This window comes from Pimephales promelas, chromosome 14, assembly GCF_988280905.1.
Source record: "Pimephales promelas chromosome 14, fPimPro1.hap1.1, whole genome shotgun sequence".
NCBI lineage: Eukaryota > Metazoa > Chordata > Actinopteri > Cypriniformes > Leuciscidae > Pimephales > Pimephales promelas.
Window position 1 is genome coordinate 32,113,481 of NC_142782.1, and position 27,522 is coordinate 32,141,002.

General features: G+C 37.1%; 1 protein-coding gene across 1 annotated transcript in view; it reads left to right on the forward strand.

Annotated features, from left to right (window-relative positions):
- The window catches only part of dock5 (dedicator of cytokinesis 5), a 65,225-nt gene that overhangs the window by 24,580 nt on the left and 13,123 nt on the right, over nucleotides 1-27,522 (forward strand). Inside the window, exons 18-42 of the mRNA XM_089119867.1 lie at nucleotides 270-450; nucleotides 836-933; nucleotides 1,015-1,104; nucleotides 3,541-3,641; nucleotides 3,848-3,982; nucleotides 4,512-4,627; nucleotides 5,370-5,436; nucleotides 6,324-6,430; nucleotides 6,536-6,672; nucleotides 9,426-9,521; nucleotides 9,790-9,888; nucleotides 11,154-11,324; nucleotides 14,004-14,104; nucleotides 14,205-14,263; nucleotides 14,478-14,632; nucleotides 17,153-17,238; nucleotides 17,572-17,728; nucleotides 18,619-18,659; nucleotides 18,741-18,831; nucleotides 20,197-20,316; nucleotides 20,832-20,921; nucleotides 22,960-23,064; nucleotides 25,487-25,628; nucleotides 26,553-26,634; nucleotides 26,720-26,804. Coding sequence (XP_088975993.1) covers nucleotides 270-450; nucleotides 836-933; nucleotides 1,015-1,104; nucleotides 3,541-3,641; nucleotides 3,848-3,982; nucleotides 4,512-4,627; nucleotides 5,370-5,436; nucleotides 6,324-6,430; nucleotides 6,536-6,672; nucleotides 9,426-9,521; nucleotides 9,790-9,888; nucleotides 11,154-11,324; nucleotides 14,004-14,104; nucleotides 14,205-14,263; nucleotides 14,478-14,632; nucleotides 17,153-17,238; nucleotides 17,572-17,728; nucleotides 18,619-18,659; nucleotides 18,741-18,831; nucleotides 20,197-20,316; nucleotides 20,832-20,921; nucleotides 22,960-23,064; nucleotides 25,487-25,628; nucleotides 26,553-26,634; nucleotides 26,720-26,804 — 2,712 coding nt within the window. The remainder of the gene's footprint in view (nucleotides 1-269; nucleotides 451-835; nucleotides 934-1,014; nucleotides 1,105-3,540; nucleotides 3,642-3,847; nucleotides 3,983-4,511; nucleotides 4,628-5,369; nucleotides 5,437-6,323; nucleotides 6,431-6,535; nucleotides 6,673-9,425; nucleotides 9,522-9,789; nucleotides 9,889-11,153; nucleotides 11,325-14,003; nucleotides 14,105-14,204; nucleotides 14,264-14,477; nucleotides 14,633-17,152; nucleotides 17,239-17,571; nucleotides 17,729-18,618; nucleotides 18,660-18,740; nucleotides 18,832-20,196; nucleotides 20,317-20,831; nucleotides 20,922-22,959; nucleotides 23,065-25,486; nucleotides 25,629-26,552; nucleotides 26,635-26,719; nucleotides 26,805-27,522) is intronic.

Sequence of the window (27,522 nt, forward strand, 5' to 3'; positions counted from 1 at the left end):
CATTATTTCAGGGTTCTTTAATGAATAGAGAGTTCAAAAAAAAAGGAAAACTTTTGAAACATTATAAATGTCTCTACTGTCACTTTTGATCAATTGAAGGGCATCCTTGCTGAATGTGAAATGTATTAATGTCTTTCAAATAAAAAATATATTGCTGTCCCCAAGCTTTGGAAAAGTAGTGTTCAAACTTTTCTGAACTTCCCATGTCATGTAACCCTTTCTGTTTCAAACATGCAGTACCACTACAAGTTCCTCTTCTGTTCCTACAGGTGGATATGAAGAAAACCGATGATGCCAAGACGTATTTGACTCTGCCTGGCTCGTATGCTGAAGTGGAAGAGAAAGAGAGACAAACGGGAAAATCCTTCCATCATGCCGGTCTCATTCCTACCACCAAAGACAGCTTCCAGATCGCCACCCTCACCTGCTCTACAAAGCTTACTCAAAACGGTATTTCCTTTAGTAAAATCAACAGCAATTCCACCACAGTCATTTATTACATTTTTAATCTAAATATTTTACACCTTCATAATCATGACATGACATATGTTATGAATATGAAGGAAGTTTTATGCATGTTTGTGACAGCTGTGACATTTTATGACATTTTTAATGCAAATATGATGTTTGAGATGTCTTTAATATGACACCTTGACATAAACCAATACGTCATAACCTGTCAGTGTCTTCATGATATGAAGATCATATGATTTGGAACAAGAGGGATGAAAATAGATAATGACAAAAGTTTTAATTGTGTGCTAAACTCAAATGAAACAGCAAAGTTCTTGCGGTAGGTGGATTTGTAAAACTTTTTTAATTTCCTCTGACTCAGTTGACCTTCTGGGGCTTCTCAACTGGAGATCAAACACAGAGAGACTAGAAGAAATTCTTCAGAAACTGATGGAAGTAGATGGAGGCGAGATTATTAAAGTAAGGTTGTGAGAAAACACAACACTTGGCCTTCTGCAAAATGCTGCTTTATGATCTAAAGTTTTTGTTGTGTTTCTCTAGTTCCTGCAGGACACACTAGACGCTCTCTTTAATATCATGATGGAGACCTCCGAGGAAGAAACCTATGATACACTAGTTTTCAATGCCTTGGCAAGTATTGATTATTTAACTCGCTCTTCGGAGATCCACTAGTTGCCAACTATGCTTCTGTTTTGGAGTTTTTCCAGTAATGGTACAACCAGAGAAATTATACATAAACTTTCCTGTCAATTCATGCCACATGAGTTTAAGTGTTAAATATCCCGAATAGAAGTTACACACCAAGGGCCCTATTTTAACGATCTAAAACGCAAATGTCAAGCCCAAAGTGCAACTTTGTTGGCGGATCTCGGCGCTGTTGCTATTTAACCGGCGGGATAAATGACCCTTGCGCTCGGCTCAAATCTAAAAGGGTTCGGTCTGAAGTAGCTTGAATGAAAATTCTGTCTGTAATTACTCACCCTCATGTTGTTCCAACCCTGTAAGGCTTTCGTTCATCTTCGTAACACAAGTTAAGATATTTTTTAATGAAATCTGAGAGCTGTCTCACTCCTTCTTAGGCTGCTAGGTAAGTTCATTCTGCCAGACCAGAAAAGTTAGTAAAGACATCGTTAAAATTGTCCAAACGGCTCAACTTTAAGTTTATCAAGTGACGTGAACACTTTTTGTGTGGACAAACAAACTAAAATAACGTCTTTATTCAGCTCTTCATTTCCTTCTGTGTGGGCCTCGAGTGAGTTCACGAGCGCCACGACGCTTGCGTGAGAACTGATAAGATGGTAGAAGAAAGATAAGCTATTGATTTTGCGGTTTTCTCACTGGTTTCTCTCACGATTCGGATATCCAGAAAATGCAGTAGTTCACATCTAAAAAAAACTTTTGCTGATAATTTACTCACCCCCATGTCATCCAAGATGTCCATGTCTTTCTTTCTTCAGTCGAAAAGAAATTAAGGTTTTTGATGAAAACATTCCTGGATTTTCTCCATATAATGGACTTCAATGGGAACAAACGGTTCAAGGTCCAAAAGACAGTTTCAGTACAAACTGTTCAAAGGGCTTTAAACGATTCCAGATGATGAATAAGGGTCTTATCAAGCGAAACGATCGCTCATTTAAAAAAATAAATAACAAAGTTTAAGTTTTATAAGCTCAAATGGTCGCCTTGCTCTGTTCTGTGACGCACGTTCGTGACTCTCCTGTTCGAACTCATCAAAATTAACTAATCTTTTTCCGAGTCATTTGGTTCATTCAACGAACGAAATGAACGAATTTACTCTGGAAAAGATTTGTTCATTTTGATAAACGAGTTCGAACAGGAGTCACAAACGTGCGTCACAGAACAGAGCAAGGTGACCATTTGAGCTTATAAAACTGAAACTTTGTTATGTATTTTTTTAAATCGCTTGATAAGACCCTTATTCATCGTCTGGAATCGTTTAAAGCCCTTTGAACAGTTTGCAGTTTGCACTGAAACTGTCATTTGGACCTTGAACCGTTTGGACCCCATTGAAGTCCATTATATGGAGAAAAAACCAGGAATGTTTTCATCAAAAACATAATTTCTTTTCGACTGAAGAAAGAAAGACATGGACATCTTGGATGACATGGGGGTGAGTAAATTATCAGCAAAAGTTTTTCTCAAAAGTGAACTATACCTTTAAGAACCATTTTAAACACTACATTGAGATCTTCTCAGTTCTCGCGCATGCGGCGTGCCGCTCTCGTGAACTCACATCAGAGGCCCACATGGAAGAAAATTAAGAGTTGAATAAAGACGTTATTTTAATTTTTTTTAAATCACAAAAGACTTTTTGGAGTGGTATTCATAGTGTAGGAAGCTTAATCCGAATGAGCGATAATTTCACTGTTACTCATAGTTGCGGTCTGGCATTAAACTTTGCCGTATACGTTTTCTCATCGCGATGCAAATCATGTGGCTTGTTGGGGCCAAATCTTTGCACAAAAGTTAGATTAAAGTTACCAACTGTTTAAAGTGTGCTCTGCCACTTCTGCCGAGTCTTGCGTTATGATTAGTTATTCATATGAGTAACCTTAATGCCATAACACGCCATATGGCCATCTGCATGTGGGTTGTCTTCCCCCTCACAGACATACAGTCAGATTATTCCGCCATATGATACGTACTTTATCCGTACATCTTTTTTTTTTAATTAGTTGTTTTTTATTGTAGTCAGTTTTTCAACCACTGTTGTAGCTGCATTACATTTGGGATAGAGAGTGACGTTAGCGCCTTATAATCCTTTGGGGTTATGCATCATGTCAGAAGATATAAAATCAGCCATCAAGCCGGTTATTAATATTTTCTGCTGCCAATTCGATCTTGGTTGCATAGTCTTACAGAGGCAGGGACTGAGTTACTTCAGTTTGATGAAATATAATGAAAGCAAATGTTTTCTTCTGATGAATTATTCACAATAAGATACATTTATTTAGAAAGTAAATTTGAATTTCGTGTTGTCTTTAAACTCGATTGAAGTCACATGATTATAATGCTAGACCATTTGTTTTTGCTTTATTTGTCCAGGTTTTTATCATCTCACTGATTGGTGACGTAAAGTTTCAGCATTTCAACCCTGTTTTGGAGACCTACATTAGCAAACACTTCAGTGCTACTCTGGCGTATCAGTAAGAGTTAATGTCTTGTTTGCATTTCGCTGTGCCTTGTGTCACAGTTCATATGTTTAATAGAACTTGGCCTTATTTTTCCACATTTAATTCTCACTTCTCTAACCTGTTCTCCATATACACTTGTCCAGTGACACTCTCAGTTGTGACTTGTATTTATTTGCAAGCATGCTGTAATTTCCTCGGTTTGCCTTGTCTTTTCACAGGAAATTGACCAAAGTGTTGAATTATTTTGTGGGCCATGCTGAGAACCCGGCTCATACAGAGCGACTATACGCCGCCTTGAAAGCCTTCAAATATCTTTTCCGTTTCATTGTGCAGTCTCGAATACTCTATTTGAGGTGGGTACAGGCCCTTATTTCCTCTCGAAATGAGGGCTTGATTGAACTTGTCCTTCATCTGACAATGCAAATGAAAAAGCAACAGTAAATATTACACTTTAGAAATCACTCACTTCTGTATTGGTACAAAGACATATTTAACTTCTATATGGACATTCATGGAGATAGATATATATATATAGATGGATGGATGGATGGATGGATGGATAGATTGATAGATGGATAGATAGATAGATAGATGGATAGATAGATAGATAAATAGATAGATGGATAGATGGATGGATGGAATGATGAAAGGATGGATGGATGGATGGATATATGGATGGATGGATAGATTGATAGATGGATGGATGGATGGATTGAATGATGAAAGGAAGGATGGGTGGATGGATGGATTGATGGAAGGATGGAATGATGGATGGATGGATAGAGAGATAGATAGAGAGATAAATAGATAGATCTGATGTTTGAATGGACACACTTCCCTAAAATGTTCTTGAAAAATGTTTTTCTGTTTGTTATTTGTCAGGTTTTATGGGAAAAGTGAAGATGCAGGGCAGTTTCTCGACTCCATTCGGACCTTATTTCTCTCAATCAGCAATCTGATGGACAGACCTCTGGATGAAGGAGTTAAGATAAAGGCAGGTGTCACTACATGGATATTGACATTCAGAAGATGTCGTTACAGATGTCATTTGTGAACACAGCCATTTGTAAAAGCCACAAATAAAGAGTCACATTACTGTTCAAAACTGAACAGTTTGAACAGTGTTCACATTACTGTTTTTTTTATTTTAAAGAAAATAATACCCTTATTCAATTACAAAAGATTTCTATTTCCAATAAATGCTGTTCTAGTCATCAGAGAATCATGGGAAAAATTTCACACAAGTATTAAGAAGCACAACTGTTTTCAACAGTTGATAAAAATTGTAAATGTTTCTTGAATGGCAAATCAGCATTTTAGAAAGATTTCTTTATATATATATATATATATATATATATATCTTTAAATGTGTGTGTATATATATGAAGAGTTCAGATGCAAAAGCCTCTAAATGCCATTTGAAATTTTCTTCTTTAATGATGATTTTTATCAAACTTGTATATTTAAGTTCAGTAATTTCACTTAAATAACAATTAATAGGTAATTATCATTGCCATTTAAGTGAAATTACTGAACTTAAATATACAAGCTTGATAAAAATGATCATTAAAGAAGAAAATTTCAAATGGCATTTAGAGGCTTTTGCATCTGAACTCTTCATATATATATATATATATATATATATATGTGTGTGTATATATATATATATATATATATATATATATATATATATATATCTGTTTAAATCTGTCAATTTATACCTGTTTTTCTCACAGGGAGCAATCTTGAAATATCTTCCCACCATCATCAATGAATTACAGAAGGTCTTTGACGCTGTAGAGCTCAGGTAAAGTGAAAACTTCATTACCGTTTTTTTCCCCCAGAAATCATGGTTACCATAAAGCAGATATGAATGTTAATAACTTGCATCAGTGTTTCTGTTGGTTATAATTTCATACCACCCTCAAATGTTACAACTTCCATCGTATCATACATGATCAAAAAACAAAAATGAATGGGATCTGTGTACAAAAATGTACCTATTACTGTGTGTAAAGAAATCACATTTTTATTTTCAATAATTGCTGGGATCAGATCATAAAAACACAATGCAGAATTGTTAATAATATGAAACGAAGATCCACCGCTATGATCCTCATGCCAGAGCCCAGTATCTCTGAAAGATATTTGATTCAATTGTGTGGTTTTAAGTTCTCTTAGGAAATTATATTACTTTCGGAGATAGTGCACTGTATCCGTTTTAGAGTTTTTATCTAAAGCAAACTTTAATATCCTTAATTTAATATTTTATAGTGTTTCAACTTCTTACCTGCCAAGGAAGCTGGCATGGCATTAAAAAACCAACCAAGTCCTGAGAGTTAAAAAAAAACAGAAATCTGAAGCTTGTATTTCCATTGAAGCATGAGCAATTCAGTAAAAAAAAAAAAAACAGTTTAATTTGTTAAGCTTTAAAGTGTTAATGTCTATCAACCATTATCACTGACAGAATGAATTGATCTTGTGGAAAATTGGTTGACATTTCTAACAGGCATGTAAACATCCAATGTTTGAAGACCAGTTCAGACAAATTAAGGGTAGCGTATCTCAGATGTTCACTTCACAGATGTCAGGTCTTTCATTTCTTGTTCAAAATGCACAATTCCTCTCTGACTTAGTTTTCTGTACCGTTATTAATTCATAGTTAACCCTTTGTTTTGGTTTTCTCTCTCACAGTGTTCAGCTGGCTAAGTTCATTGAGAGCATCCCGGATTTTCAGATGGTGAGGCAGAAGCTGGGCTGTCTGGTGAAAATTGTTGAGAGTAACCTGTTCAAACAGCCAGGTAGGATTTGACGCAACATATAATTTATCTCAACATCACACTAAATGCGTAGTGCACAAGCTGTGTGTCATCCTAAACCCCTCATATTCTCTGTTGTGCTTCTAGACTGCAGAGATGTTTTGTTGCCCCTGATCACAGATCAGCTGAGTGGACAACTGGACGATCACTCCAACAAACCTGATCTCGAGGCGTGTGTTCAGCTGCTGAGCACTGTACTGGACATGCTGGACTGCAAAAACGTGGTAGAGCATCCCGGACCCACACCATGTTTCTTGTGCATCAAATCAGCATATTAGAATGACGTGACACTGAAGACTGGAGTAATGTAACAATACATCGAAATGGATCGATGCATCGATCAAACGTCTAACGATACGATGCATCGATACTACACATACAATATCGATGTACGGTACCTTTATTTTGACACGCTCCACCTCACACGTAACTTTTCTCCGCTGAAATAGACGCCTGACAAGATTGACTGAACCCTTTGTCCTAAAAGTGGGTATTTTTCCACTGTCAATGCATCGCGAGTTCATGTTTTACAGCAGAAACGACAAGCCCTGAAAAGACTTTTTTAGCAAATCAGTGCGCAGGATTCAGGTCAGGTGACAAGGCTGCTTGTCAATTTGAAAAGACGCGCAAGCTGAGAGGAGTTTCGTCAAAGCTGAGTTGGTAAAAGTGGTGAACTTGATGAACCTGTGATATCTTCTCGGGCGTAAAAGTCAAATAAAAGCAAATTTTTCACAGACTCTTGCTAAAAGTGCACGTTTAGTGGTGAGTGAAAAGCTCGTATTGCGTGTATGTTAATGACAACAACAAAGTTTGACAGGCGTCTATGGGCCTGCTCACATATCGCGTCTTTTGCGCGATCAAGTTCGTTATTTCAAATGTATGCGCGCTCATAATGGTGGCGTTTTTTCCAAGCATCGAAAATCATCTAAACTTTTCTGAATACCGCAAGCGGACTATAAGGCTGTGTGTCCACCAAAGCGTTTTTCCACGCACCTGGCATATGTTTTCAATTGTTTTCAATGGGAGCGCCGCGTTTTTTAAACGCCATGATCGTAACGAGGCGCTGAGCGTTTTTTTTCACGCTGAAGCGCCGAGCACTCAGCGTTTTTTACTGGTCAACTTTGGATAAAACGCAGCGCTCATCACTGTCACTTTTTAACCAGCCGTCCAATCACAGTGGAGGAGGGGCGGGACTAAACCACACTGACCAACTGTCACAACATTCTTTCTGTACAACGACATCAACCAACAGAGCTAACCGAACAATACGGATGAAAAATTATTTTTTAGTATGAAACAAATGATCTGTGAAATCAGTTAAAAAATAAACTGTGCGTAAAAAATAAACTGTAACGAAACGTCTCAACGGAAAAAACGCTGCGCTGCCAAAACGCTCTGAAGCGCCCAAAGCACGGCGTCTTCAGCAGAGCGTCTGGTGTTTTTTTAGCCAGCTGAAAACGCCAGATGCTCTGCTGAAAACGGCAAGCTTTGTTGCTTGAGAGCGTTTTGGCAGCGCAGCGTTTTTTCTGTTGAGACGTTTCGTTGCTATGATACAGAATATCCGCAGGACAGTTTACTTGAAACTGATTTCGCAGATAATTTGTTTCTTCCTAAAAATATATTTTTCATCCGTGTTGTTCGGTTAGCTCTGCTGGTTGATGTCGTTGTTCAGAAAGAATGTTGTGACAGTTGGTCAGTGTGGTTTAGTCCCGCCCCTCCTCCACTGTGATTGGACGGCTGGGTAAAAAGTGACAGTGATGAGCGCTGCGTTTTATCCAAAGTTGAACATTTTTTAACTCTCGGCGACCAGTTAAAAAATGAAATGAAAAAATGTATGCCAGGCGCGTGGAAAAACACTTTGGTGGATACACGGCCTAAGCGCATAGTAGGTCACGTGACAAGAACCAACCGGAGCGCAACCGCCCTAGCACTTTGGAAAAAGGAGAATGCGGCGCACCCAGCGTTTTCTACGCGATTTTAGGCGCTATGAATCCGGACTGTGTCATCTGAGGAAATAATGTTACAGATTAACCAAGTGTTTTATTATGTATCATAGCAATTACTTGGATTTGTTTAACTCAGAAGCATGAAATGTGGAGTTATCTGCTTTAAAAAAAAATATATATATTTTTTTTAAAATAAAAAAATTATATATAATCTTTCGATTAACTTTAATATAACAGAACAGTTCAGATAACTCCGTTCTTGTTCATTTTCATAATATATATAAATATATATATATATATATATATATATATATATATATATAAATATTATATATTTTTGGATGTATTGTGAGTTATGAAACGTAACTGGTTGTTTACACTTGGCACATAATATCTAAATATCGATAAATCAATCGATATAGCCCTGAATCAAATCGAATCGTAATCGTATCATATAATTTTTTTAGGCATCAAAAAAGGCTGAGAGAATCGATATCGTAACATGATTAACTGTATGATTTACACCCCTAGTAATGATGCCGAAAATGTAGCTTTTCCTCACTGGAATAAATCACATCACAAAATATTTTCAAAGAAAAAACAGTTATTTAAACTTGTAATACTATTTCACAGTATATCTGTTTTTACTGTATTTTTAATCAAATAAATGTAGCATTGGTGAGTGTCATGTTGGCTACCTCATAGTGAAATATCTGGCTACACAAGAATATTGAGTTACCTTTTGTATGAATACAGACAGGCTGTTCTTTCAACCATGATGCATTTCACTTGTTTGTTGATATGACCGCACATTCAAGATTGGTTGACATTTCGGTTGATATGTATTGAGACAGACAGACATTTCAGGTCAAACTCTTGTGACTTGTGAGCAGCTCTTTGCTGGAGCAGTTGCATTGCAAATGTCCAAAATAAGGTCATTTTATCAGAGAGAGAGAGAGTAGTTTCTGGATTCAGTCAACACTCATTCATCCGTCCTTCGGTGCATGTCATTCACCTTTTTATTCTTTCAGGGTCCCACGTCCGGGCATGTGAAGTTAATCGTGGACCGTCTCTTGCGGAGAGTCAACCGTACGGTCATCAGCCTGAGCTTGGACTCTCCCTTCATAGTAAGACATAAGCACACACAAAATGGAGCTTTTCTAGACAGATTCAGCAGAGATAAATCCGCGCACCTTCCTGCCAAAGCTAGTGTTATTTCGACCGCAGCGTGGCAAAGCCCACACACACCTGCTGAAACGCATAACAACAGTCTGCACCACTGAACTTAACTTGTTTATTTCTTCGCCCAGGCTCTTGGCTATGAGTTTTCTCAGTGGTGTGGGCAGCAGCACATGTAAAGTTATTGATTATTCCCTTCTCTTCCTCTGGACACAGGGCCACTACCTGGCATGCATGACCGCTATCCTGAAACAAATGGAAGACGCGCATTATGCACAATACATCAGCACCTTCAAAACCAGACAGGACATTATCGTAAGTCTCCCGCTCTCTCCGCAGGAGCCATCCATCATCACAGATGCAGAAAGAGCCTTCTGTGCCTAGAGAGTTTAGTTATAAATAATCCACCTTTTGCACAGCTTCCTGATGCGATGCATGTCGTCGGTCGAAGTGAGTCGGGGTTTAATAGAAGAATGAAATAAGTGTGTTCAAAGCGCCGCTTCAAATTAGCATCTGTTTTTCCTGCTCAGTCATATATTTAGATATTTGCCTGTCTGCATTTAACTACACTACCGGTCAAAAGTTTTAGATCAGTACGATTTTTTTTTATGTTTTTAAATGAAGTCTCTTCTGCTCACCAAGGCTGCTTTATTTGATGAAAAAAAAACAAAAAAACAAACAGTAATATTGTGAAATATTATGACAATTTAAAAGGACTGTTTTCTATTTTAATATATTTTAAAATGTAATTTGAAAGCTGAATTTTTTAACATCATTACTGTTGGTGATTACACATCAGTTTTCAGAGTCACGTGATCCTTCATAAATCATTCTAATATGCTGATTTTATGCTCAAAAAAACATAACTTATTATTTTCAATGTTGAAAACAGTCGTGTACCATCCCCCCCCCAAAAAAAATTCTATGATGAATAGAAAGTTCAAAAGAACAGCATTTATTTAAACTATAATCTTTTCTAACATTATAAATGTCTTTACTGTAACTCATTTAACTCATCCTTGATGAATAAAAGCATTTTCTGATTTCTTTCCCCCCAAAATAAAAAATTAATTCTTACTGACCCCAAACTTTTGAATGGCAGTGATTAATGTTACAAAAGCTTTCCATTTCAGATCAATTCTGTTCTTTTGAACGTTCTATTCATCAAAGAATCCTGAAATAAAAACGTAAAAAACTGTTTTCAACATGGATAATAATCATAAATGTTTCTTGAGCATCAGATTATAATAATTTCTGTAGGATCATGTGACATTGAAGACTGGAGTAATGATGCTGTAAATTCAGCTTTGATTACAGGAATAAATTACACTTCACTAAATATTCACATAGAAAACTGCTGTTTTAAATTTTAATAATATTTCACAATATTACTGTTTTTTTTTGTGTATTTTTTATCAAATAATTGCAGCCTTGGTGAGCAGAAGAGACTTCTTTTAAAAACATAGAACATCTTGCTGATCTAAACTTTTGACCGGTAGTGTATATAATTAATTCCTTGGCATGTACACACATGCTCTTGACAGCGATAAATTGTGTATTTTTTTGTCTCCCCCCACCAGGATTTTCTAATGGAGACTTTCATCATGTTCAAAAATCTGATGGGCAACGTGTTTCCGCCTGACTGGATGATCCTGAATCTTCTCCAAATGAAAGTCTTCCTGCGGGCGATAGACCAGTACTCTGATGTTCTCAACAAGTACTTTCTGGAATCCGCTCACTTCCACTTACAGGTCAGTTTGAAGAGGTCTCGTTGTTACGATCTGTAAAGGAACGCAACATTCAAATATCACACTACTGCTGATTGGGTTAGTGTTGGAAACGTGATAATTTATTACAAAAAGCCCAAGCCACTAGATATAGTGAGTGAGCTATGTACAATGTAAATGAAATAATCGGAAGGAAAAAGAACATACAAATAATAATAGGGAAAAGGAACTTAAGTGGAGCCAAATTAAAGTGATAGTTCACTTTGAAATTAATTTTTGGTATGTTTTATCTTACCTCAAGGGCATCCAAGATGTAGGTGTCTTTGTTTGCGCAGTAGTATTTTTAGGTCAAACCATTCTTGTCTGTCAGTCATATAATGGAGGTCTATGGTCACCACCTCAAAGAGCATGCACAGAGAATGACTCGTAAATGTAAGTACACATTGATGGCTTAAGTCTCGCGCGGGATCTAAACATCCCAGATAAGCACAAATTAGTACCATTTTAATTAGCCGTCTTACCTACAATCTCTGTTCTGTGAAAACAATGAGTGACGTACACGTCGAGAGATCACTTCCGGCACTTGCGCAGACTGAAGCGCCCGTGCCCTTAGATCTCTTGGACTTGGCTGTTGTTACAAGAGGTAAAAACTATATAAATATTGTTCGTTTTCTCGCACAAACCGCTCATTTCGTGTCTTAGCCCATCAATGTGTACTTACATTCACGAGTCATTAAATCATGTTTAATTTGGACTTCTCTGTGCATGCTCTTTGAGGTGGTGACCATAGACCTGCATTATATTCAAATAGAAAACAATTATTTTACATTGTAATAATATTTCACAATATCACTGTTTTTACTGTATATTTGATCAAATACATCATGATCATACTTTCAAAAACATGAAAAAATTATATCAATTCCAAGCTTTTGAATGATAGTATAGATGAATAAAAAAAGATGCAGCTTAACCAGAGTGATCTTATTCACAAAAGAAGGACGTATTATCAGTGTAGCGTATTTACTGATAATGGGTTACACACACTTTGTGTTTTGTCGGTGGTATTTAAAAAAAAATGAATGAAATGTTTCCACTTTTTTGTTTTAGTTTTCTTAAGGCCAAGTAGTATGTGAAATAAAGGTTGTGAAAAACATGCGTAAACACATGCTGTGTAAACATGCCTTCATTCATTAATCATTGAATCATTAATTGAAGCTTTAATGAACCATAATGGTACGTTGAATAAGAAAATAATGAATGTTGTCTGTTGTTAAAAGGCCCGTGTCTTTTATATCATATTATTTTTCTTTAATGTTCTGAGATAAGAGTTAATTTAACTAGATCTCAGATCTCATACTTTCAACCACTCCTAAGAACAGCACTGCTGAATCCTTCATATGAAAAATGCTGCCTTCACAAGCAATATATAGAGGCAGGAAGGCATTAAGGCAATCTGATGTCCAAATCTGATGTTTGCACAACATCCTGTCTGCTAAGACCCGCTGCCTACTTTGCTCTGGTGTTTTTTGAAGGCAGCATAGATTATTTTTTTTGTTGGTTTGAATGAAAAGGGCATCTGACAGAGTGGTTAAAAGAAGTAAATAAATGTATTATTGTCCAATCTATGATTTTGCACCATCTAAAACCAGGTATCCAAAAGCAAATTCACAACCACAGCGTGTAAGCTTCATGTTCCTCATTTAACATGATAAATCCTAAGGGTCTGAGGGAGTGTGAAAAATGCTCATGAAAATCTAATTTATGGCTGTTTTGGTGCAAACAAGCTTATAAGACATTATATTGTGTGTTTACATTAAAATTGTTATGAGCGATTGTGCAGTAGTGATTTGACAACTGGTTTTATATTTTGAGTGCATCTCTGCAAGTTTGCAATTGCCTAGTACATGTCATTTTTTCCAGGAAAATAATGTAAGGGCATTTCTATGAAGCATATGAATGCTTTCTGGTGATTGCATGCTCTTATATAACATGTTTTTTATGCTGCTCAATGGTGATTATCTTTTGGGAAACCGTATAGATTTTGCACCCACGGGAAGCCTTGTGCACTTTAGGCATTTGGGAAATATCATCTACTGTATAGCGCTGTTGAAAATACAGCTAAACTTTCTGTTGCCTGGTTACCATTCATCCAACACCCTGTGCATGCGAAGTATTTCACCCGTAAGACCTCAGGCCATTAAAAAAAGCAATTGCATTACAGTATATTAATACAGACTCATTTGTTTAAATAATCAAAGCATGACTATGCCTTACTCATCTGTGATATGCAACCCAACACTCGATGATAATTTAAAAGCAGCGTCTGAGTGGATTTCTAGCTCTGGGTTTGCAATGGTAGAACGAGGACTATTTTCGTCCTTGAAACAATGAAATAGTAAATACAGATTTTCCTCAGTAATTTCTCTTTTTGTCAGTGCAGTTACTATTGTTATAAGTATTAAACATATCCTTCACCATTTGTGCAGACAAAAATTATACCTCAAATTGTGCATCTTGTTAAATACATACATACAGTTACAGACGCATGCATATATGCCCTTTACAATATGCATGTCTTAAACATTGTTTTTTTTTTATGTAATAATAATAATGAAGGGCCAATTGTCTGAAATTGCAGGATATTGTCTATAGTCTGTTTTGTACTCAGGAAATTGCTTTCCTTTTGTTTTTCCTCAATAGCTTTGGAACAACTACTTTCACCTGATTGTTGCCTTCCTTACCCACAAGTCCTTGCAGCTGGAATCCTTCTCGCTTGAGAAACGAGACAAGATTCTCAACAAGTGAGTGAGAGTCATTGTTCTTGAGTTCACTATTGTTTTGTTTTTTGTTGGTTTTGTTTTAAAGGCTGATATTAACTTGTGTTCCTAACGATGTTAATAGGTGCGGAGACATGCGGAAAAGGCTCGGCTTTAAGCTGGGAGAAATGTGGCAGAATCTTGGTAAAACCTTTTTTTTCTGTGCCAGAGACATTACAGAAGCTTCAAGCGTAGAGAGGAATGTTCTTAATGACTTTCTTTTTATTCAAATTTCTTTTTATAGAGAGTAAAATCACTACTGTACTGGGTCTTTAATGGCTGAGGCAAAGTACATAATGCATATAAAAATAGGAAAGAACATTTCACCTATTTTGGGACGTGTATGTGTCACTTCTAGGCCCAGAGAAGATAAAGTTCATCCCTGCAATGGTTGGGCCGATCCTGGAAGCCACGTTAGTGCCTGAGCCTGACCTGAGGAAAGCCACCATCCCCATCTTCTTTGACATGATGCAGTGTGAACACAATGTCAGCTCCAACCACACCTTTCAGAAGGTGAGGGTTGTTTTTGGACCAGAGTTACTTTGAGAGCTTCTGATCCAAAATGTTGTCTACTTAGTCAGTATATTATTTAGGCAGCATGCACACACTCATTGCTGCCAAATAATTCTTCCTTATTAGATGCTGGGATTTTTTTATTCAGTGCAGAAATATCTATCAATTAAAATGTAGCTAGTTTTAATTATAAAAAAGTGATCCTCACTCGAGTCCGAGTCGACACCGAGACCAGAGAGAGTCGAGTCCGAGTCAAGACCGAGTCCATAGAGAGTCGAGTCCGAGACCAGAGATGGTCGAGTCCGAGTCGAGACCAAGACCAGTGAGGGTTGATTACCTAATTTACTTTTATTTACTTAGAGAAATCCTTTTTTTTTTTACTTAGAGTTTAAAAAATATGATCAGTTTAGGGTAAAAAGGCCACATAGTAGGTGGTGTTAAAAGTAATTTTACTACAATTTGTCATGCGCAGTTGCGCACTAGAAAATCACCAATCACTGGACGTGTCAATCAATTTAAAGAAATATTTTATTAACATACATTAATAATCATGAAAAATATTTTGAATTGAACTCGAGTGGACTCGGGAATAATTCCGAGTCCTAAAAAAAAAAATGTTCGAGTATGAGTCAATTCCGAGTCCAAATGGACACGAGTCCATGACAAGACCAAGACCATTAAAATATGGTCTCGAGACCGAGTCCGAGACGAGTCCGAGTCTCGAGTACTACAACACTGTAATGTAGTGTAGTTAATTTTATGAACATTTGTTAATGCATTAGGTTTCATGACCTAAACATGTACAGCAGTTGTTTTCTGCATCATTATTAATTGAAATATTAAAGTCCCCATGAAATCAAAATTGAACCTATTTACTTTGTTAGCGCATATTACTAGTCTTGTGGTGAACAATTAATCCGTGCAAGTGAATATATATTAAAAAAATGTTTTACCTTAGTAATCTTTAATCAAAATCTGAAAAGTTACTTCCGGTCTGGAACGGTTTCTTTTTCTGATGACGTAGGTTTCACAGTTTGGGTGGGGAAACGCTTAACCACTCCCCTCAAACCGTTAGTTTGCTATGAGCGAGAGATGGAGAGGAGGAACGCTAGAGTAAAACCCTGCCCTCTGTTCAATATTCCGTTTCACTTGGAAATAAGTCACAGCACTGGAGAAAAATCGTTTGCAACTTCCGGTTCACGGGGACTTTAAAAAAAATGCAGTTTTTGAAAATTATAATATTGATAGATTGGTAGATCAAGATTATTAGTCAGCTCAGTATTGGATTGTGCAGTGAGACAAACAACAGTCAAGAAAGTCTTTCAATTAAGTGTTCTTTCTAAAATGTGCAAATCTAGTATCGCCCTTAGGACATATGCAAAAAAATGAGGTTCTCCAGTTGTTGAAAAAATAAATTTTATATTATTTATAAAAATAAAGTTGTTAAACCGATCAAGTATTGATGACAGCTGAGAGGTATTTCTTTAGAAAAATCAACTAAATATATGGAGGTGAATCTTACAAAATGATACGTTTATAATAATCAGTATTGGGGAAAGTTACTTTTTAAAGTAATGCGTTACAATATAGAATTACTCCCTAAAAAAGTAACTAATTGCTTTTTTTTGGGAATAGTAATACATTACGTTACTTCCGCGTTAGTTATTCTCACCTGGGCTTGCTTGTTTGTTTTTAATGCCACAAAAGAAACAAAAGTGAAATTTTTGGTAAATGTAAAGGCCCTTTCACACCAAAAGTGAAATGAGAAGCCTAAGGCTGAAGCAAATTCAACAAATTCGCAGAAGAATAGGATGCAGGATATTATGTTGTAAATGTAAAAGTATTGTGTTACTTTTAAATAGTAATCTAATTACTTGTAATGCGTTACCAGCAACACTGATGATAATTAGGGCTGTGCAAAAGTTAATTGCGATTAATCGCATCCAAAATAAAAGTCTGTGTTTACATAATATATTTGTGTGCGCTGTATATAATTATTTTGTATATATAAATACCTATGCATGCATGTATATATTTAAGAATTATTTGCGCTTAAATTCTGTATACATCTATAAATACATAATCTATATTATATAAATATAAATATTTTATATATGAATTACACATTTTCTTAAATATATACATGCATGTGTGTGTATTTATATATACAAAATAATTATATACAGCACACACAAATATATTATGTAAACACAGACTTTTATTTTGGATGCGATTAATCGCAATTAACTTTTGCACAGCCCTAATAATAATACATCATATCGTTAGTCATTTGATTGATGCATCGATCCATATCACTACACTTATAAGTTATAATGTTAATGAAAGTCTGTATTGAAATCTACTCTAAGTGTTTTCTAATTGTGTGGGTCCTTTCTGACCATCAAGAGCATTCAGATCAGCTTCATGTACTTAGGAAGGTCCATGTCTTTTAAGATGTTCCCTATGTAGTCTCTTACATGATGCTCAGAAAGTTTGATGAAGCATTTGTGTGCTTTGCAGTTTGAGAATGAGCTAATCACAAAACTGGACCAGGAAGTTGAAGGAGGCCGTGGTGATGAACAATACAAGATTCTGCTGGAAAAAATGTGAGATCTTTCTCTCCCCTTATACTCTTTGAGATAATGTTTCCAAAAGTAGTTGTTTTTTTTGCAGCGATGCCATTTAAGAACTATCTTTGGTTCTCCAAAGAATCTTCCAGTGAACAGTTCTCAAAAGAACCAGACTTTTCTTTGAGTTTTACAATTCCTCTATAAAGAATCTTTCGTGGAATTTAAAGGTTCCATCAGTTCTTCAAGAAATCATAGATGCCAAAAATAATGGTTCTTCTATCTTCTGCCACTCAAATATTGCATCTATTCATCTCTGTAGTTTCTGTGCCCGTGTGACGGTCTCTATGACTCTGTTTGTGTTGTGTCCAGACTGTTGGAGCGCTGTCGGCCGCATCGATATCTCCGTCAGTCTGGTGAGGAGTTGGCTCTGCTCTTGAGTAGTCTGCTGGAGAACCTGCTGGCCTACCGCACCATCAACCACGACGAGAGCCCTGAGCTCCGCATGAGCTGCACTGTCAACGTCCTGGTGAGAACCGGACCGCGTGAACTCATATAGATCTTTAGTTTTCGAAAACATTCTTTATCATGCGCTCAACCTGCTGAAAAGGCCAGCGAGGACTAGGGGTTTGGTGCTGGTCTAGTTTGGTGGAACACACTTTTCATCAGCAGAATTAATTGACTAACGAACTTACTTACTCAAATAAGTACTGAGTAATATTAATTACCCTTACTATACATACTATACATCAGTCTTCCAAGTCCCTTGTCACCTGTGGTGTCCCCCAGGGTTCTGTACTTGGGCCCCTCTTCTTTCTCATATACATCCTCCCTATTGGCCAGATTATACACAGCCACGGTCTTAAATTCCATTGTTATGCAGATGGTATGACCTTTCAAGACCTTTTTGTTTAATGATCATTTCTCCACACCAAACTCATAGATTCATACAGATAACTTGCCTTTGTTGTATTGTTTTGGTTGTTGCTGTTGTGTATACTTGCTTCCCACTATGTAAAGCGGCCTTGGGTTTGAGAAAGGCGCTAAATAAAATAAAATAAACAAGGTTGTATATATTGAAACACAAATGGTTTTGTCAGGCACTTCATTGATAGAACCTCTTTAGGGGTCCCAACAGGGTCATTTTATGGATTTACTATTAATTAATAACTGTTTTATTTTTTTTATGAATGAAACATACTTAATTACTAGAAAAAATAACCTGTTAAACAAAGTATTTTGCAAACAGTAAAGACTTTCCCTAACAGAACCTTTTTTGCATAAAGCGTTTTTTTTTTCTAATATAACACCCTAATAAAACCTTTTTTCTAAAAATGTAGTTAAATTCATCTAATCAGGAAAAAATATGTTTGAAGACTTTCATAAAAATGACATTTATCTTCTCTCTCATGCCCACAGAACTTTTACAAAGAAAAGAAAAGGGAGGATATTTATATCCGGTAAGTGTGCCAGATGAATTGAACGTTTGTTTGGCTTGTTGACCCACACGTGAATCTGAATGTTTTGTGGTCTTTCATTAGATATTTGTACAAGTTACGTGATCTACATCTGGCCTGTGAAAATTACACCGAGGCTGCCTACACCCTGCTGCTGCATGCTGAACTGTTGGAGGTTTGGACGAAAAATTATTCGCTTTGTGCTGGTCACGGTTATGGTTAAATACGGACATCAATGCATATCTCATAAATGAGTGCACCCCCTGAACATAAAGATGTTTTTTTATTTCTGAATGATTGCAATTCATGGAAAGATGACAAAATGTACAAATACTTCTAACTGAATGTTAGAAGATCCCCCCCTTCCATATGTGAAGCGGTTTGAGTACCAAGATAAGCGCTATATAAATGTAATGAATTATTATTATTATATAATTATGTATATTTATATATTACTTTCAAAAGTTTAAACGCAGCAATAATTTACAATTTAAATTTAATTTAAAATATTTAATTTATTTATTTAATTTAATTTAAATAAACGCGAATTAAAACAAATAATTTGAAAACTAATTAACTAAATTAAATCTTATTTTTTAGCTTTTTGCAAACACATTCTTTAAGCTGCTTTTCAGTTGAATTATTAATAAAAAGTGTTTTTAATTGAATTGCTACATTTATAGAAAAATGTATATGTATTCGTAATTCATATTTGTCTTTTACAGTAATTGCAATCATTTAAGCATAAGCCTTTATATCAAAAATGTCTCAAGGTCATGAGTATGAGTATGCATGTAATGAAATCTGAGAGCTTTCTGTCCCTCTATTGACAACTAGCACTTTAAGAAAGGTAGTAAAGACGTGATTAAAGTGTGACTCCAGTGGTTTAAACCCCGATGTTGTGAAGTGTCGGGAGGACTTTGTTTGCTCAAACAGAATTGCGTTCAATGCGCGTTCATGCACTAACGTCTGCACTCGTGGTGATAAATTGTGGCATTTCTTTTTTAGAATCCAGTATTCCCATAAAAAGTTTAATGAATAGCTTTGTCCAAACACACCGTACCTTTTTAAAAGAATGTTTTTGTGACTTTTACATTTGCCTGGTGACCTGTAAATGCCCCAAAAATTTTACATCGCAGTTTTGACGGAATTGATGTGTTTCTATTATTTTTAATTCGCAATTTCAATTTGCGCAATTTGAAGGGTAATGAAACGCAGTGTGTGTTCTGAAGATGAACAAAGGGTTAAAGGGTTTGGAATGACACAATTCACAATTTGCGCAATTTTTTGAGAAATAGTTTCTTTTCAATGACAAGGATGCCTGTCGATTTGGAAATGTCATGATCTTTGCTTTGAAAAATGGATCACATGATTTCATAGATCACATGATCAAAATCGTAGTATTCTGCTTAAATTAGTCTGGTTTGCATTTTAATGTCTGCTCTCAGTACAATGTGCTGGATAAACTTGCAACGTACGTAGTTTTGTGATTAGCAGATCAGTGTGATTGGCATGCCTGAACTGTGTAATCTCTTTGTAGTGGTCCGACAAGCCGTGCGCGCCCCACCTGATCCCACGGGACGGAGCTCAGGGCTGGACACAACAAGAGCTGAAGGAAAGACTTTTTCAGGAAATCATGTGCAATCTGGACAAAGGCAAAGTATGCACATCTAAATCGAATGAAAATGCTTTCATTTAATGACTCTTACATGCCATTCACATCATTTTTAGGGAAGTACAGCTGTAAAGCTGTTTTTAAATTTATTCCTGTAATTTTCAGCCTCATTACTCATACAGTCTTCAGTGTCACATGATCCTTCAGAAATCATTCTATTATGATCATTTGCTGCTCAAAAAACATTTCTTATTATTATCAATGTTGAAAACTGCTTCACGTTTTTGTGGAGACCATGATACATTTTTTTAGATAGATAGATAGATAGATAGATAGATAGATAGATAGATAGATAGATAGATAGATAGATAGATAGATAGATAGATAGATAGATAGATAGATAGATAGATAGATAGATAGATAGATAGATAGATAGATAGATAGATAGATAGAGACTGAATGATAACAGATGTGTGATTATTGAAAAGCTGTTCCTTAAAGAAGAATAAACGCCATCAACACACGTTCTCATTTATTGTTTGTTTGTTCTTTGTCCACAGATGTGGGAGAAGGCCATCGAGATGGCCAAACAGCTTGTTAAACTTCATGAAAACCAAATGTTTGATTTCATAGAGCTCAGTCAACTGCTGGTAAGACAGACATGACAGAATTCCCTCTTGTTTCTTTGTTAATGCGATCTGAAGGTAACGGCGCAGACAAACCTCCCCGAGCTTCTGCCAGAACTGGAGATGCTCTGTGACGTACAAACTGTTTAACGAGACAAAGGTTAAAGCTTAAGCTCGTTTTGATTCAGGCACTTCTTATTGATTCACGTTCTGAGTTGGTAATCCATCACGCTGTCTGCTGGGTAGCAGCCGTCGCTCAGCACAGGAAATAAGCTTGACAATCAGCAAGCAAGAGGAGGAAGGAAACTAGTGCGATAACGGCTACTGTAGCAGTAACATATACTCTCCTCTCAGTTCTGCTTCGGCTTTGTCAACTTCTCACTTGGAGCCGACTTCAATTTGATCAGTTTGTGCTTGGGTGCACAACTGTTTTAAGTTAACTTTTCTGTCCTGTGGAGAATAAAATATGCCATACATTAGTTAAAGGTGCTATATGTAACTTTTCTTCTAAAATGAACCCTTTTTTAATTGCCTGTGGGTGAAGGGGTTGTAATCACACATTACAATGATCCACTTGTCGGGCATTTACTTATCCTCATGTCATTCCGCACCCAATTTTATTTTTTCTTCATCGCCGGAGTGCAAAATGAGATATTTAGCTGAATGTTCATGCTGCAAAATGTTCCCATACGTTTTAAGTGCTGTCAAACTGGCAAAAAAATGGCAAAAAAACGGCATAAAACCATCATATTTGTGGTAAAAATATTATTTAGTATTTTTTACATATTTTTATATTTTCACTTTTAATTGTAGATTAAGTTCTGGTAATTTTGTGCTTTTCTCATTTTTTATTAGTTTTTTTTTGTTTTTGTTTTTACAATTTCTCTTTCGCTTTTTTAATTTTAGATTTAGTCATTTTAATAATTAAACTTAAATATTTTCTTTTTTTAATATCAGCTTGATTTCAATTATTAAAAAGATTATTAGTTTTACCTTTTAGCTAACAATAACAACACTGTGCAGTACATATGGCTTGCATGTTATATGCACATGAAAACTAAGATGGTTGGAAAAATTATATTTCAGTGCCTTTGCATTCTCTCACGAAACTTTTGTGTTCACCCAACAATCTTTGTGTTTGCCTGCAAAACTTTTGTGACGGAAATGAGGTTGGAGGAAAAACAGTGAAGGGAAACACAATTTCAATCCCATATTTAACTATAAAAGAGCCACATGGTCTTTGAGGCCACATTTACACAGAGGGGTTTCCAAGATCTGAATCTGAACATTAATCATCTCCATGTATGAATGAATATATATGAACATGAATTACAGGCTCTCCTACGACCTAGAAAATGGGTGAAATTATTTTACAGAGTTATTACAATCAAAATTATTGGCAGTATTGGCAATTCTTCCATGTTAGATTGCTGCCACTTAGACTGCCATAATTACGGTATCGTTACGGTATCAAAAGCATTTTTATCAGAGAGCTGTAGGAACAAGTACAACAATTAGATTTTTTTAATGAATACTACGACCTTGATTATTATTAACCTCTTAAAATAAGCTTCTAAAAGGATCATAATCGTTCGTCTTTCCAAGTATTGGAAGAACTAGGGGTTAAGTGCTTTGATCAAGGGTATTATGGGGCAGATAACTGTAATTGAAGTTGACTGAAGCCTTTGTACTAGCAGGATTACGTGCAATAGAGGTCAAACTAGTTACGCAACAGTTTTTTGGAACCGGTCAAAAATTGATGAATATGTGCAATATTAAAATTTCCCTCACCCACAGCTGTCATATGACTTCACAAGAATTGCAATATAGTTCACAAGCATTATGACCTCTTTCACGTTCGTTGTATGAACAAGAGCAGCGTGAACACACATCAAATTCTCCGTTTATGTCCCAAGGAAGAAAAATAAATGAATAAAGATTTGAGGATGAGCAAATGATGACGGTGCTTTCGTTTTCAGATGAACTATTCCTTTTAAGCTTGACTTTTAAATGCCTTAATTGCTAATTCCAAATGTAAGAACACCAGTTGTTTTGTACACAGAAACAGCAGGCACAGTATTATGAGAACATCATGCACGCTATGAGACCTCAGCCCGAATATTTCGCCGTGGGATACTACGGTCAAGGTTTCCCCTCCTTCCTCAGGGTGAGTGAATTTGGCTGCTTTAGTCCAGTTTTGCTGGATTTGAAATGGGATTTGATATTCAAATGACAACTTGGAGAATTAGGTCCGCAAATGTCTAATTTTCTGTTGTTTTTGCGGTGTGAAGTATGGATTAAACAGTGACACAAACATGCTGGCATTTCGGCATCAAACATAGCCAAAGGAAACAGATATCCTGATTGCAGCTCTCCCCAAAGAGTTCTCAGAGTAATGGGGTTTGAACAAGAAAATAATACTTTTGTTTTCACAGTCAGGGGTTTGGAAACCCTGGTGCTTTTCTTTTACAGATACTAGAGCCCCTTAGATATCTAATGAAATGATAGGCTTTTTGCAGTTATTATTGGTTCTGAAATGACAGATATCAAGCCATGAAAATCACTTAGAACAGGGGTTCTCAAACTCGGTCCTGGAGGGCCACTCTCCTGCAGAGTTTAGCTCCAACCCTGATCAAACACACCTACCTGTGAGTTTCTAGTGATCCTGAAGACCTTAATTAGCTTGATCAGGTGTTTTTGATCAGGGTTAGAGCTAAACTCTGCAGGCCAGCGGCCCTCCAGGACCGAGTTTGAGAACCCCTGACTTAGAAGGTACTCACTGCAGAACACGAAATCCAAGGGAGAAGTTGGATCCAGATCCTAAACCTACCTATCTCCATCCCTGATCCCTAATCCCACCCCTAAACCTACCCATCTCCATCCCCTGATCCCTAAACCTACCCATCTCCACCCCTGGTCCCTAACCCCACCCCTAAACCTACCCATATCCACCCCTGATCCCTAATCCCACCCCTAAACCTACCCATCTCCACCCCTGAACCCTAATCCCACCCCTAAACTTACCCATCTCCACCCCTGAACCCTAATCCCACCCCTAAACCTACCCATCTCCACCCCTGAACCCTAATCCCACCCTAAACCTACCCATCTCCACCCCTGAACCCTAATCCCACCCCTAAACTTACCCATCTCCACCCCTGAACCCTAATCCCACCCCTAAACCTACCCATCTCCACCCCTGATCCCCAATCCAACCCCTAAACCTACCCATCTCCATCCCCTGATCCCTAAACCTACCCATCTCCACCCCTGATCCCTAATCCCACCCTTAAACCTACCCATCTCCACCCCTGAACCCTAATCCCACCCCTAAACCTCCCCATCTCCACCCCTGAACCCTAATCCCACCCTAAACCTACCCATCTCCACCCCTGAACCCTAATCCCACCCCTAAACTTACCCATCTCCACCCCTGAACCCTAATCCCACCCCTAAACCTACCCATCTCCACCCCTGATCCCCAATCCAACCCCTAAACCTACCCATCTCCATCCCCTGATCCCTAAACCTACCCATCTCCACCCCTGATCCCTAATCCCACCCTTAAACCTACCCATCTCCACCCCTGAACCCTAATCCCACCCCTAAACCTACCCATCTCCACCCCTGAACCCTAATCCCACCCCTAAACCTACCCATCTCCACCCCTGATCCCTAATCCAACCCCTAAACCTACCCATCTCCACCCCTGATCCCTAACCCCACACCTAAACCTACCCATCTCCACCCCTGATCCCTAAACCTACCCATCTCCACCCCTGATCCCTAATCCCACCCCTAAACCTACCCATCTCCACCCCTGATCCCTAATCCAACCCCTAAACCTACCCATCTCCACCCCTGATCCCTAACCCCACACCTAAACCTACCCATCTCCACCCCTGATCCCTAAACCTACCCATCTCCACCCCTGATCCCTAATCCCACCCTTAAACCTACCCATCTCCACCCCTGAACCCTAATCCCACCCCTAAACCTACCCATCTCCACCCCTGAACCCTAATCCCACCCCTAAACCTACCCATCTCCACCCCTGATCCCTAATCCCACCCTTAAACCTACCCATCTCCACCCCTGAACCCTAATCCCTCCCCTAAACCTACCCATCTCCACCCCTGAACCCTAATCCCACCCCTAAACCTACCCATCTCCACCCCTGAACCCTAATCCCACCCCTAAACCTACCCATCTCCACCCCTGAACCCTAATCCCACCCCTAAACCTACCCATCTCCACCCCTGATCCCTAACCCCACACCTAAACCTACCCATCTCCACCCCTGATCCCTAATCCAACCCCTAAACCTACCCATCTCCACCCCTGATCCCTAACCCCACACCTAAACCTACCCATCTCCACCCCTGATCCCTAAACCTACCCATCTACCCATATAAGGTGGGAGGAGTTGGATCTTAGATCTGGATCCAACACCACCCACTGGATCTCATGTACTGCAATGAGGTGCTACTGAAATCACTTAAACAAAGAAAGAACTTTGTTGCCAGTACGTTAATAGCAGTGGCTTACAGTCTTCAACTAAAATTTTTACTGTCCCTGTTTCAAAACAGAACAAAATGTTCATTTATCGCGGTAAAGAGTATGAGTGGCTGGAAGACTTTAACCTCAAGCTGATGTCTCAGTTTCCCAATGCAGTGAAGATAACCAGCACATCGCCCCCTGGTGACAACATCACTAACTCACCCGGTCAACGTATCCTTGACTTTTAACCCAGCAAGTATAATACTGATGTTAAAGCTTTTTAAAGGCTTTTTTGTTGGCTAAACTCTGTGGAATTTTTAGATTTATGGGTTTGTTTGTTTTATGTTTTAAAAAATTGGGGGCTATGCATTTTATGCAAGATTAATTCATTTTAATCACATCCAAAATAAAAGTTTGTGTTTACAAAATATATGTGTGTGTGCTGTGTATAATTATTTTGTATAAATACATATGCATGCATGTATATATTTAAGAATTATTTGCACATAAATACTACACACACATATATATATATATATATATATATATATAGTATATATAAAATGTATATTATATAAAAATATAAATATTTTCTTAAATATATACATGCATGTGTGTGTGTATTTATATACACAAAATAATTATACACAGCACACACACATATATTATGTAAACAGAACACAAACTTTTATTTTGGATGCGATTAATCGCAGTTAATCTTTGCACAGCCCTATAAATAAATGTACTGTTAAATTAAATATAGTAATATTTTAAAGGTTTCTGGTCTGTAGAATAAAATAATAAAATACTTACATTCAGCAAGGATACATTAAATTGATCAAAGGCGACAGTAAATGAAAATGCTGAAAATTCACATGAATACATCACACTTTACAATATATTTAAATAGAAAACAACTGTTTTATATGTAATAACATTTCACAATATTAAAGTTTTACTGTAATACTGTATTACTGTATTACAGTCTTGGTAAGAGAGTTTTTCCAAAGAAATATATATATATATATATATATATATATATATATATATATATTTTTTTTACCAACCCCAGACTTTTGAACGGTAGTGTAATGCTTTTTTTGACCAAATTAAGTGAATGTGAACAGTTTTCTTCCCTTAATTAATTCCCTGCAGATATTCAGTGTTTTACGGTGAAGCCTGTCCTAACTTTACCTTCACAGTTCAAGGACAAGGGAGTTCCTGAACAAATCCTCAAGTATGAATCAACACCCTCGTCACAATTCAAATCTATTGTAAATCATGCTGTTATAGATCTTATTTCCCTTCTGTTGTTTTCCCAGTTACTACAGGACGAACGAGGTGGACAAGTTCCAGTATTCAAGACCGTTTAGGAAAGGAGAAAAAGATCCTGATAATGAGTTTGCGGTAAGTTGCAAACATTGAAAATACAAACATTTCAATAACTCTGAAGCTGTTGTGTTAAGCTAAAAAAAAACTGCATAGAATCCCTTTAAAAGCGGCTCCTATTATTATTTTTTTTACATTTTTAACTTTGTTTAGTATGTGATGTTGCTGTTTGAGCATAAAAAGTGAGTTAATCTCATTATCAGTGTCACTGCTTCTGAACTCCCTGAAACGCTTCCATTGTAGTCTTGAGTTTTCTTCCGGGAACGAACACGTCACAGTATTCTTCATTTAAATAATTCCCATCCAAGGCGTACACACAAAAAAAGGGCGCGAAACCTGGTTGAGTTGCATTAGAAAGTGTGTTGAAACTGACAGACCAATCACAACACACTGGTCCAGCCGACCAATCAGAGCACACTTTGCTTTTTGGAAGGAGGGGCTTCATAGAGTTACTACTGACAGACTTTTCTGTGGTTAAGGCATAAAACCTGCCAAAAACAAAAATCAAATCAAGACTAAATAGCACCTCTTTAAAAATGTTCAGATTGTCAACGTTATTGTCAATAACGATTTAGATGCCTAATTCAACTTTTAAAAGAAAGTTGCCACTCACTAACACTGAAGAATCACCTTTATGTTGTGATTCTGTGGACCATTACACTAGTTTCAAGGTGGTACAAGAACCTGTAATTCAGTTCTATATAATTATTCATAAATAGGGATGATTACCTTCAGA